The sequence below is a fragment of the Astatotilapia calliptera genome, chromosome 11, assembly GCF_900246225.1.
Source record: "Astatotilapia calliptera chromosome 11, fAstCal1.2, whole genome shotgun sequence".
In the NCBI taxonomy this organism is placed as follows: Eukaryota; Metazoa; Chordata; class Actinopteri; order Cichliformes; family Cichlidae; genus Astatotilapia; species Astatotilapia calliptera.
The window spans coordinates 33,917,268-33,929,447 of NC_039312.1; the positions used below are offsets into that span (position 1 = coordinate 33,917,268).

At 40.0% G+C, this 12,180-nt stretch overlaps 2 protein-coding genes across 2 annotated transcripts in view; one reads left to right on the top strand and one right to left on the bottom strand.

Annotated features, from left to right (window-relative positions):
• gpatch4 (G patch domain containing 4) overlaps positions 1-4,832 on the top strand; it is a 5,582-nt gene extending 750 nt beyond the window's left edge. The window contains exons 2-8 of the mRNA XM_026185652.1: positions 1,427-1,505; positions 1,603-1,676; positions 1,767-1,859; positions 2,135-2,245; positions 2,822-2,937; positions 3,050-3,100; positions 3,343-4,832. Of these exons, the coding sequence (XP_026041437.1) occupies positions 1,427-1,505; positions 1,603-1,676; positions 1,767-1,859; positions 2,135-2,245; positions 2,822-2,937; positions 3,050-3,100; positions 3,343-3,991 (1,173 nt within the window). The 3' untranslated portion in view covers positions 3,992-4,832. The remainder of the gene's footprint in view (positions 1-1,426; positions 1,506-1,602; positions 1,677-1,766; positions 1,860-2,134; positions 2,246-2,821; positions 2,938-3,049; positions 3,101-3,342) is intronic.
• Positions 4,833-4,918: 86 nt separating this feature from the next.
• On the bottom strand, positions 4,919-10,896 carry LOC113032640 (C-type lectin domain family 1 member B-like). The gene is made up of 8 exons (XM_026185653.1): positions 10,847-10,896; positions 10,417-10,488; positions 9,523-9,594; positions 9,154-9,258; positions 7,369-7,563; positions 6,526-6,680; positions 6,303-6,418; positions 4,919-6,084 (listed from the first exon to the last, which is right to left on the bottom strand). The coding sequence occupies exons 1-8, from the start codon at positions 10,878-10,880 to the stop codon at positions 5,937-5,939; spliced, it is 897 nt and encodes a 298-aa protein (XP_026041438.1). The 5' UTR covers positions 10,881-10,896; the 3' UTR covers positions 4,919-5,936.
• Positions 10,897-12,180: the final 1,284 nt, after the last annotated feature.

The following is a 12,180-nucleotide window of genomic DNA, read 5'->3' on the forward strand; positions in this document are numbered from 1 at the left end:
ATGAGGGAGGTGGGATAGTCAGAGCTGAAGGGCAATAATAGGGAAGGTCTCGTCTCCTTTAGGGTCTTTATATTCATAACACTGCAACTGTTGCACAGTAAGAACAGTAGACAGGACCCTGTAAAACTCACCAGTCACAATACATACAGATGTGTGTTTGTGACTGACCTGCTCCCTGAGTGCCATTTATTTTTCAACCATTACCTGAAAATCTTAATTTATTCTCTCCATCACTCCTCCACCTCTCCTGTGGGTGATTTGTCTTACACCAAGTGAGGAAAAGAAGTAGGACTGGGCGATATGGCCTAAAATTCACATCACAATATTTTTTAGCTGGATGGCGATACACGATATATATCTCGATATTTTTTAAAGCCATTAAATAAGAACAAAAAGAGTTCTTAGTCTAAGCTGTGTCCCAGATGTCACACAGGCACTTTTATTCACATACAGCGCAGATGTACATGAAAAAATTACTCAGAAATAAATTATCAGCATTTATTAAATAATCATGCTCCATAAATAAAAGAAAACAGTGTTGTTTTTGTGCATAACAAAAAGCTCACAATTGTGCAGTCGAAATGTAAACTAACAGACGCTGAGCATAATAACAAAGAGGCAGATTTCACAGCTGCTCTGTTCCCAACTTGTACTGCGTGACTGACAGCCTGGAGTTTGAAATCCTCTTTGTAACCGTGTCTCTTACAGGTGCCATTTATGGTCCTTATACACACACAATACGGTAATATTACGTTGAAGCACAGTACGTATCACTCCGCGAGGCTTCTGACTACGCTAGCCGTAATGCTCCGACAAACCATCAAGCGGTGCAGTTTCGTAGCTCAGCAAAGTCGTACTAAAGCATTTTTGGCAGGTTGCTGAGCGCCGTGTAGCACATAAAATCGGTTCGCGGTCAGTAAGGAGAACTCATACATGTCATACTGTCGATCTTTGAGAAAATGACAGCATTTTAATGTAAGGTTATAGCCCGAAAAATACTGTATACGAGTTCTGTAAGGTGGTTTGTTTCGGGGCGGGACGCAGTTTCACACATTCTTTATTTTGCACTTTATGGCACACATCTCTTATCTCGTATAAAAATATATTGATATATTTAAAAACTCGATATATCGCCCAGTCCTAAAAGGTAGGTAGACATTACATATTATTTCTGATAGGAAGTGTGGGAGAGGGAGTCCTGCAGCATCACACCATGGATGCTGTGCTGAGAGCATCCAAACATACAGCCATGATCTCAGCCCAGCAGGAAATCAACTAAGAACACACGCTAGGTTTTCTCTGCATACTTAACTGTTTTAAGGGTTTAAGTTACTCAGGTGTAACATGGTTTTTATTTATCAAATGTCCAGAAATACAAAAAAAGAATTGAATGGGTTTGCTTACATTTAACTGTGTCTGTGTGCAGATGGCAGAAGTCGTTCAAGAGAAAAGTCGTGGCTTGAAGTTTGCGGAGCAGCAGCTCCTTCGCCATGGCTGGGAGCACGGTAACATACTTTGAACTTCTTCATTCAGACATTAAAGCAGCGCTCGTGAGGGTCGGCGCTCAGGTGCAGGAGTCTGATCGGCGCTTTCTCTCCTCAGGTAAAGGACTGGGACGAGCTGAAAACGGCATATCGGAGGCCATCAAGGTGAAAGTGAAGTGTGACAAAGGAGGAGTAAGTGCTGTTCGTCTTTATGCAGCAGACGCTTGTGTTGACGCTAAAACAGGTTTAAGCTGAGAGGGCCATTTACATTTCTTCTGCAAGGTTGGCCATAAAGAAGGGGAGCAGTTCACCTTCCACTGGTGGGATCATGTCTTCAATAAAGCCTCCTCCAGCCTGCAGGTGGAGTCTGATCAAGTAGGTCGCTCATTTGTTTTATTTTTTAGGTTTTGCTCGTACTTATTTATTTAGCTCGTCCACCTGAGTGCGGCTGTTTTTTCAGTGTGAGAATAGTTTCAGGATTTTAGGAGCAGTTTGACGTTTCAGAGCACCACCTCTGAGGAGTGGATGGAAGCTGCAACAAGGCCCAGACTCAGTTTAACGTTCACATCAGTTCCATTCAGGCTCCGAGTGGAAGCAGCTGGTTTGTTCACTTACACAGCGTTAACGTGTTTCCTGGTTTTCTGATGCAGAATGGGATTAAGCTGAAGAAGACTGCAGAAGAAGAGGATGGGATGATCTCCAATAAAAAGCCGAGGAAAGCGACACTGGCTAAAGATAAGCTGTATGGATGCTTTGTCAAGGTAATTGTTTGCTGTCTTTCAGCTGCATGTCCCTTCTTGTTGTACTTACTGCAGTTCAGTCATCACACTGCTTGCCACTCATTGCTGGTCACTGGCGTTACGCGATGAGTCATGAGAGCGTCTCGTTCAGGAAAATCAAAATGGCTACAAAAACAATGCTGCGGTCCCCAAATCTGACCGAGCAGCAGGTATGTCGTCGCCTCGACCTCCACCTTTGTTGTAGCGTTCGTGTGCGATTGCAGAAACTGAGAGGACATGAAGGAAAGTACAAAGAAATGTAAAAATGTTCACACCCCAAAAACTGACCGTAACAAAGAGCAGGAACCCGTCTGGCACGGCTTATAAAACACGGGGACACGACCACACAGTAACAGCAAAAGCATAAACAGCGTCAACGACGTCGGCCATTTATGTAGTTCACATCGTAGGCTCTGCAAAGTTTCCCCACATTAGTCTAAAGCGGGCCTTACAGTAGGACATTACGACACTTTTGTGCATGACATGGACGCTTATTGTGTTTTTAAATGTAGTTTATTTTATTCACACAAACAAACAAACGGCTGGCTCTTCTTTCAGTCTGCCACGCTGCTGTCTGGTCAGGAGCAGCCAGAGCCGAAGGCCTCCAGCTCAGATGACTGCAGCAGCTCTGATGAGGAGGATGAGCAGAGGATGGATCTGTCCAGCACCACCAAGTAAGACTAACATTCACAACATCTGATCTCATCAGCAACTGAGACTTGGAATTGTATTCGGACCTTTTATCTGATAAGTTACATCGTGAGGTTTCTGTCTGACTCTCTGCAGGCTTTCTGACACTGATCTTATGAAGGTTTGTGGAGGACGCACAGCTCACAAGTAAGATGATATGATTTGTAGAATTCAACATGGAAAAAAACATCAAAGTCAAAGGAGCTTGCAAAGAAAAGCGTCTGGACTTCTTTAAGTTGCTTGAAGCAACTTCTAGAAGTCCAGACGCTTTTCTTTGCAAGCTCCTTTGACTACGATGACCTGGATGACTGAGAACCTTCACAGACATAAAAAACATCAAAGAACTGTAAAAAAGCATAACCCAGTTTTCTGTGCTTCTGTTATTTTAGGGGAGCCAGGCACGGCTTGACCATGAGCGCCAAGTTAGCCAGGCTGGAGCAGCAGGAGGCCGAGTTCATGGCCAAGTATGGAAAGAAGAACCAACCAGCAAGTGCTCCTCCTCCAGCCTCCCGTTTAGAGACGCAGGAGGAGATGATGACAAGCAGAAAAAAGATGAAAATGAATGAGAAGAGTAGTGATGGAGTGTGTGAAACTCCCACAACAGATGTTCAACCTAAAAAGAAAAAGAAGAAGAAGGAAAAGAAGAGCGCTGATCCCGAGGAAAGAACTGATGAGGATTTGATCCATGTAGAAAACTGTGAGGCAGATGATTCGCACAAGAAGAAGAAGAAGAAGCAAAAGAAGAAGAACAAAGTGGAGGAGAACAGAGTCGAAGAGACGCATTCACCGGCTGCAGAGAGCGAGGAGGTGACTGCTGAGATGCATGCTGACGAGGGCAAGAAGAAGAAGAAATCCTCTAAACCCCCAAAGGAAAATGACAGTGACTGTAAGGAGCCTAGCCAATCAAATCACACAGGACTGGAGGACTCAGACGTCACAGAGTCAGTGAAGAAAAGGAAAAAGTGCAAAAAGGACAAAACGTGTACACATGAGGAGGCTCCTCCTCTGAAGAGGAAGAAGAAGAAGTCTAAAGACTAGTGTGTGATTAACTGGGAATCTAATTCCATGTCTGAAGAGGACGTGCTTCCCAGTGTACTCGTCTGTGGTGCTAAACCTGAATCATCAATGTCGACCAGCAAGAATAAACAAGTGAAATTGTGGTTTAAAAAAAACAATCAGCTGAGGTTTCATGTGAGAGCTTCCTGTTTAGCTTTGTTTAGTCGATATTAGAGGAACTCGGTGAGTTACAGTCTAAACGTGGACTGTAAAGGAACTTTGGATGTTTTCAGCAAACTGGAAAACATCTTTAACTACATCCAGCAGGTGATGCGCATTACAAGCCCGATGCTGTTTAGACAAGTTGATGATTTTTTTTTTAAAGATTGTGCCCTAAATAATCCATCACAACCAGACGTGGCTTTTCTAACCTCAGCAATTGTAGCTGGAGTCAGTTTAGTTGTTCTGGGAGGTAAACATGACGGAGACCCCAGCTGTTTTTACAGTACTGGTGCAGGACGCGGAGTATTGTGACACATGCTGGTTTTATATGCAAATTAAATGATCAGACTCAGCAGACTTTTGTACTTTTGATTCTTTTATTTAAAATTGTCTTTGCGTAAATAAACATTTTAAACAACAAAGTAAACAAATATACAACATGTTTGTATCTTTTGTAGGAATTAGAAAATATTCATGTGCGTAGATCATTTGCAGAGTTTTAGTCACCTGACAGGTGTGTCAGCGTGTTCCTGGGACAAGACGCACACACTTGTGACAGATGTAAACTTTGATGAGATTCTTGTTTCCTGAGCTGTAATGTTGATTAGCTGTAAGCTTTTTTGTGAAGATGATAGAAAATAAAATAGTTCCTACGTTAAAACGCTTAAACAAGGAATTTGTTTCCCTTCTTGAGTAACCACGAGTGATCTCTAAAAAGAGATATTACTGCTGAGTTTTTCAAATGTTTTTCAGCACCACAAGGTGAGTCACATGTACTCCCACTGTATTTAAGAGAAAGCAGATGTGTCTTCAGTGGATATCTGGAAAACCTGGCAACTCTAACCCAGATGGATAAATAGCACTACAGGCCAGAGGGGGAAAAGATTTTTGGGTGAACTGTTCCTTTAATCAAGATGTGAGAAGAATGCGTCCATGGTAACAACAATAAATGACCCTTTTGCCTTCAATTCCAACCAAATATCTTGGTTCGAGTCACCAAAGATTAAAAAACTGAATAGTAGAATAAATGTGTCTTTTTATGATCTTTTGGATCATTTTATTAATTAAATATATGTTCGACCTTCATTTACCTGAGTTTCAACATCAGTGTTGGTTGTGATTTAAATGTTTCTTTAAACTGACAGCTCAGTGAGTGTTCAGATGCTGAACACTATCCTCACTTCACTATTAAAAATAACAAAATGGTCGAAAAATCTTGTTGACTCGACCCTTTGTCATTGCTACGGTGGCTCAGAAAAATCCTTAAAGTGTTACTGTATCTCAAATTTCTTCCTAGATGAATCAAAAAGTTAAAAAGATAAATATGCCTGCTGAACATGTGAAGTGCAGTGACTGTCTTTCCATCAAAAAGGGCTTTAAAACATCTGCATCACGCTGTTATTTTAAATAGATGATTAACAAAACCCCAAAAGTTGAACTTTCAACTTTTCCTTGAACCTCCGTCACTTTACAACAGAGACAGATGGAGACAGCGTTGAGGTTGACACGGGATGGAACTTGCAACATGAATTATGTAATCAATACATGCAATGTTGTGCGGTGTAAAAGTACAGTGTTGCATTATTTCTGCCTTTTGGCGACACACACACTGGTCTGCTCAAAGTCTGTTTTCATAAATAGTTGCAGCAGCTGAAAAACTACAAGTTCTCCATCCTCCATTATAAAGATGAGAAACGAATAATGCAGACAGTATCTGGAGCATGGATGGCAACGTGGAAGAGCACACAGAGAACGGCAGCTGGAACTAAGTGGACAAAAGCAGGGCGTCTATCTCACAGATGAATTTGTTCTGAAAGTCACCGTTCGCTTTGACCCAGCTTTTTGTGGCATTCGTCCCAGGGATGATCAGCACATATGAGACTGAAGTGTCTGACATCTCCTTCATCCAGTAACTATAAAAGCAGGACATGAACGTCAGCATGTGTAAAAACATCCCAAATATTTTATTTCTGCATAATTTCTTTCATAATGCATCTTCTTTTACTGAAATCACTTTATCCAATATTATTATTATTGGCATATAAATCACGATATTATTTTATCATTAATCATTCAGTCATTCCCACCACTGCTGTAACTTTGTTCTGTAGCTGTAAGACAGTTTTCTTACCTCAGCGTGTCATTGTGTCCATCAATCCAGACCCAGTTATTTGCTGTCTTCTGTAACCCAATAAAGTATCCGTGGTCTTTACTAAAGTAAGATTTTATGTGACTACTGAGAAATTCCTGTGGGTCATATCATTCGTCATTCAGTGACATTTATGAATTATCATCAGTTATGTAAGAAAATATCATGGCTGTAATTGTGCTGTGGTCTTGTTGTTAGAGCTCACCTGCTCTTTGAGATCGTCAACAACAACCAGATCTGCAGCTTTGCCTTTGCAATACACTCGGCTTTCCTCCCAAGTTTTCCAGGGGGCGTTCTCATTGTAAAACAGGTAGCACTTGTTCTTAAATAGGATCCAGCCACTGCGGCATGGCTGGCACTCTGCAAGGAGATTAGAAACTAGACTCAACGTAGGCTCATTAACAACATTATCAAATTATGTAGCAAAAAAGCTAAAAGATTCACACTGTTTTCTTTTCTACTTTCCATTTTAAAGTAGCTTTGATGAGTCGTTCTCTGGAAACAATGAGAACACAGAGATTCCTTGATTTTGCTAATGAGAAATTCTTAAGCTTCCCTTAAACTTAATGGACAGATCCTTAGTTTTAGAGAAAGGCAAAAGACGGTGAGGTGCTGGTTTGCTTTATTGGTTTTGGTGTGGCAAATATGCATCTATGCGTTATCGCATGTTGGGTGAGCCGTTCACTCCTGAGAATTGTAACAAACATGTGGGACATACTGCCAACTGATGCGCAGGGGTTGAAGGTCAGTTCAAAGGAGAACAGATTCCATGTGCGGTAAAGTCAAAATAAATTGTTGTACATTTTAGATGATATTTGAGGCTCTTTACCTCAAATATAACTCTTTTCCTGGGTTTTGTGACCAGTTCAAATCATCTCTCCCAACCTGCACGCTTACTTGTTTTGTGGTTTTCTATTTAAATTTGTCACATAAATTCTCCGTTCATACTCTCATGACTCTATCATACTGTTGATCATCTTCAGCTCCTAATAAAATTTTGACATATGAAGCTTATTAACTTCTGAGACAAGCACAATGAAGCACTCACGTTTATTAGGACAGTAATCTTTTACTGGAAAGTTATCAAACTTCAGGATGACTTCCAGCGTGCAGTTGAGATTGTCTCTCTGTCTTCTCAGCTCCCGAGTTTTATTGTCTGAGATTTCCTTCTCCATGGCCAACTGCTGATGTTCTGCTGTGAGGTTACTGAGGTTTGCTGCCTGTACCTTAAATAGCAAACTCACTGTGAAGGAGAGAAGACAGCACAGCACTCATCATCACAGCCGACCAATGAGGGTTCACATCCAGTCCTAACAGAGATGCCTCCTCTTCCTGTCTTCATTGTGAGACAAAGCTGAAGACACCAAACACACTAAAACATGAATGTATAATAAAATGTTTTTTTAACCACCAGTAGAAGGTAATAAATAGTAAAAAGGAAAATTAGCCTTAAATTAAAATCCAGGCACTAGAGGTACAGAAAGCTCGAGTAACAAGTAATAAAATGCAGTTTTGTATTTTAGTGGGAAAGAGATTAAAAAAAATAAATGGTTCAGGTTATACGGGGAAAAATTAATCTCTGTTTTTTAAGCCACCTTTATAAACAGCTTTGAAGGTTTTTCCACATACAGTGAATATGTAATGAGTACGTTTAACTAACTGATCCACAAACAACCATTAAATCAAGACAGAAGCTAAGTAGGAATAAATATGTGTTAGAAATTAACAGGGTTTGCACAGGGAGGAGGATGGGGTGGATGGATGGGTTTGATGAATTTCAGGCTACGTCCACAGTAGCCCAGATAGATTTGAAAACGGCCTTTTCATCTGAAAACGCTCTGTGTCCACACTAGCATTTTCAGTCATTTTCACAGAGTTGTGAAAAGTTTTCACAGAGTTCACACATTTTTGCAGCTAACCAATCCTTTCTTTTTTCATTGCCACATCACATGATGCCTATAATGCCCTGGAGAAGCAAAACAAACCACATATATGGTTTTTTAGGCTGGATAGAACCATTACTTCCTTCTTTTACTCTTTAATGTCACTGTCGTTACTCACGCAGCAGGTCGAGCTTTTCACAAAGCTTCACTATGTAACTTCAAGCCTAAAAATCACCCCAAATTAGCCAAGTTTCATTTACTCAGGAATACTACTACTACTAACAATAATTATAATACACCTTTTGTTCATAAAACTTCAGAAATAACATGAGGTTCTGCAGTGTTCTGTAAGGTTATTGTGGACTGCTCAGAAACAATAACTTAACACTTAAATCACACATCAGATCTTCAAGAATAATTCAAAAATCTTTACTGGCATTTATTATGTAATGTGATGTAAAGCAAACTGCATAACAGCTGGCACTGAAAACTCAAAACCATCAAACCTTTGATGGTTTAAAAACACCAAATATCAAAGTAAAATTCTGTTGAGCAGAAGCAACACTAAACAGAGAATTAGAAAATCAGTGCATAAAAATATTTTATTTACTTAAAATAAAAATGAAAGCTAGACTTTTGGGAGAACATGAGAACTAAATGTAACAATAAAGTTGAAAATAGGACGAAAACTGTCTTTATTTATTTTTTATTTCTATTTTTTGGTCAAATTTGTGACTCAGCTGCTTTCACATGGTGTTGTCTTTGTATTGTAATATCTGCCCCTGTTAATTACCCTCCATATTATAATAATTAAGAAAGGTAAACAAACAGTGAAACTAATAAAAAAAAACAGCTGAAACAAGCAAACCCACTCTCTAGAAACATGCAAAAATCCAGAACAAGATAAAACTAAAACTAAATAGAGTTTGGTGTGCTGAACTCAGACTTACTGTAGATGATGGCGATGATGCCCACCAGCAGGAGGACACAAAGGATCTCCAAACATGCCAGCAGTAGACGGAAATTGGAGCATGCAGCTGCTTTGCCTTCTGCTTCTAATGAGAAATTTGACGTCATTATTATGAGAAACTGTCACATGGACTTTTACTGTTGTGTGATGCTGCAGCTCATTCCTTTGCTCGTGTGTTGTCTGTTTTCTTAGGCTCTGTTGTGTTAGCCTCTCAGGACCACTGAGGCACCAGATGTTCATGTCAGATGTTGTCAAAGACATACAGGTAGTGAATACATTTGTTCCACTGATGGTCTAAAACATTTTGCTGCTAAATTAGTGAAGATGAAAAAGGGATTTTATAACTTACCAGGTGCAGGAGGAGGACCAGCTGGCGCTTTAGATTTAACTTCAGAATAAATGGCTGGGTCCTCGTTTTTTTCTGGAAGACAGAAATAACTAAACGAATGGACTCATAGAGATGAGTTTGACAACAACACAACCCATAGAATTACAAAATGCGCAGTCATGTGTCATTAAAGCATATCATTGATCTCTTAGGTCGCTCTATGTTCCCCTTTTCTTTCCTTCTCCTTCCCCTCACACACCACACTCTGCAAAATCACCACTGTTAAATTAACACAGTGAGTTTTAAACCTGACACTAGAAAAGTGTCTATATGTGTTGACTCCTTTAACTGTTAAATGAACACTTTTGAAAGTGAATTGCTTGTCCACCACTACTATGTTCGTTAGGTTAGCCTCCACTGGTTTGTAGTCTCACTGGATCTGTTCCAACATAACACAGTATTTTATTCTATGTTATTTTATTCTATTCCATGTTTTTCTTAATTATTCCTGCTTGTAACTTTGCACTGTTCACTTCCTGCCGTGACCCAACAAATTTCCCATGTGAGGACTAAAAAAGGTTTATCTTATCTCTTATACTGTGCCGACCACTGGGTTATGGCGTTCCATGTATGTCCCGCCTGCTAGCATCTTGCACCCTGCAGTTATGTGCTGGATTGTCTGAGGGGCATCTTTACACAGGCTGCACCTGGGATGTTGCCTGGTGTGACAGGCCCCAGCCTCTATGGATTTTGTACTACTCAAGACTTGCCTTAGTCTCTGCAGGTGGTTGCAGTATTTTTGCATTACTTGTGTTGGTCTGTTTTCTCAGGCTGTGTCATTGTCAAATACAGAAAGTTTAAAGCATGAATTTGCTTTGTTGCTCATGTAATATCTGCATGAACGTTATAACTTACCAGTTGCAGGAGGAGGACCAGCAGGCGCTTTAGATTTAACTTCAGAATAAATGGTTGAGTCCTGGATTTTTTCTAGAAGACACAAATGACTGAATGCAGGGATTCATACCAACAAGTCTGACATGTGTGCCATGTGCTAGTTTTCAAACTAGCTTTATCACATCATTTATGATAAAGCCAAACAATGTGATAAACTCAAAAAGATAAGTCTGAGCTCATGACTTGGCGTATAAAATAGAAATGTTGTGCTTTCTAGTGATTTGAATGTTTCCGAATTTTAATGATAAATAATCTTTTTGTTGTTTTTAAATAAAAACGGGATGATATGATGTGAACAGAGCAGCGTTCTTTCATCAGGCAACTTCACAAAGATATAAACAGTCAGACTTATCAGTGATTCATTTTTGAATGAAGGAGGAGAGTAACTTACCTTTTGTTAGTGAAGCACCAGTTTTGAAAACCATTGTGGAATAATTGACTTCTTCCTCCATCATTAAAAGCCAAATTGCCTTCAGCGCAAAGAAAACTAAAACTGGCCTCAACAGGAGCGGACTGTTAAAAGAGTGTTACTGACACCCCACCCACATGCCCATCATGTGGGTGGGGTGTCACACGCACCATAAAACAATATGAAATTCCAGCTGTAACTGGCACAGAACAAACCCGCGGTTCCTCTTCCTATTACTCCTCAACGTGTTCATACACATGCCTGATCTCGGAATTATGTTGCTTCTGTAACACACCGTTACGCTAAGAGCAGTTAACACATTTGGGCTTTAACCCAACAAACCAACCTGTCACATATCTGTCTGGTGCAACGTCCGCGTTGTTTCTTAACTGATGATCGATGTCGTTGTGAGACATCGTGTTAGGTGAAAACGTTGTGATGAAAAATGTCTGTCACAGTACGAAAAAGGAAGAGGCGAGTGATCGCAATTTTTGCAACTCGTTTGGCCCAAGGAGCAGTGAGACTCTGCAGTGGTGAGGTGTCTGTCATCACTGCACCTCATAAAGAAAAATTAATCAAACCTTCACACAGTAATCATGGATCAGCCAAACCGTTGTCCTGATGTAATGAACAATATTCAATTCACACTATTTAGCAAATTTATTGACTTAACATCCCTCAAAATGACGACAAAAGAACTCCATTAAACACTAAATGATGTGATAACTTTGCCACTTGTATCCTGTTAGACAGGGAGGATCCTGTGGATCATAACCGTGGAGAGAGTGGTGGTGTTGAACACAAACACTTTTATTTGGTGATGTATTTGATGAATTTGTCCGGGAAGTTACTGCGAGCCCCTTTTAATTCTCAATGAACTTTAATTCTCATTTGTCTGTGCAGTTTACCCCAGTTTACAAGTTCTTTCTGCACTTCACACGCTGCAATAACCGGAGATGTGATGAACTACTACATCATTTATATTCTGGTTATTTATTTATATTGCACTTTTTAAAGTCAATAAACAACAACAATAAAAGCATAAGAAATTGTAGTAAATTATTATGAATGGAAACAAAAACTTGATGGGAAAAAAGAATTTGACCAGAACTGTAAAACAGACAAAAAACCAAAATGTGTAAAAACTGTAAACTGGTCACAGACAGATTTCCATTCAACGATTAGTTTTATTAAATGCATCAAAATACTGCGACAGGCACAGCTCAGTGGAGGCGAGGCCGAGCACACAGCTGTTGCTCCAGCTGCCTGTGTTCTTAGGTATCAGCCTTACGAGTGTCCAGATGAATGAGTAAATA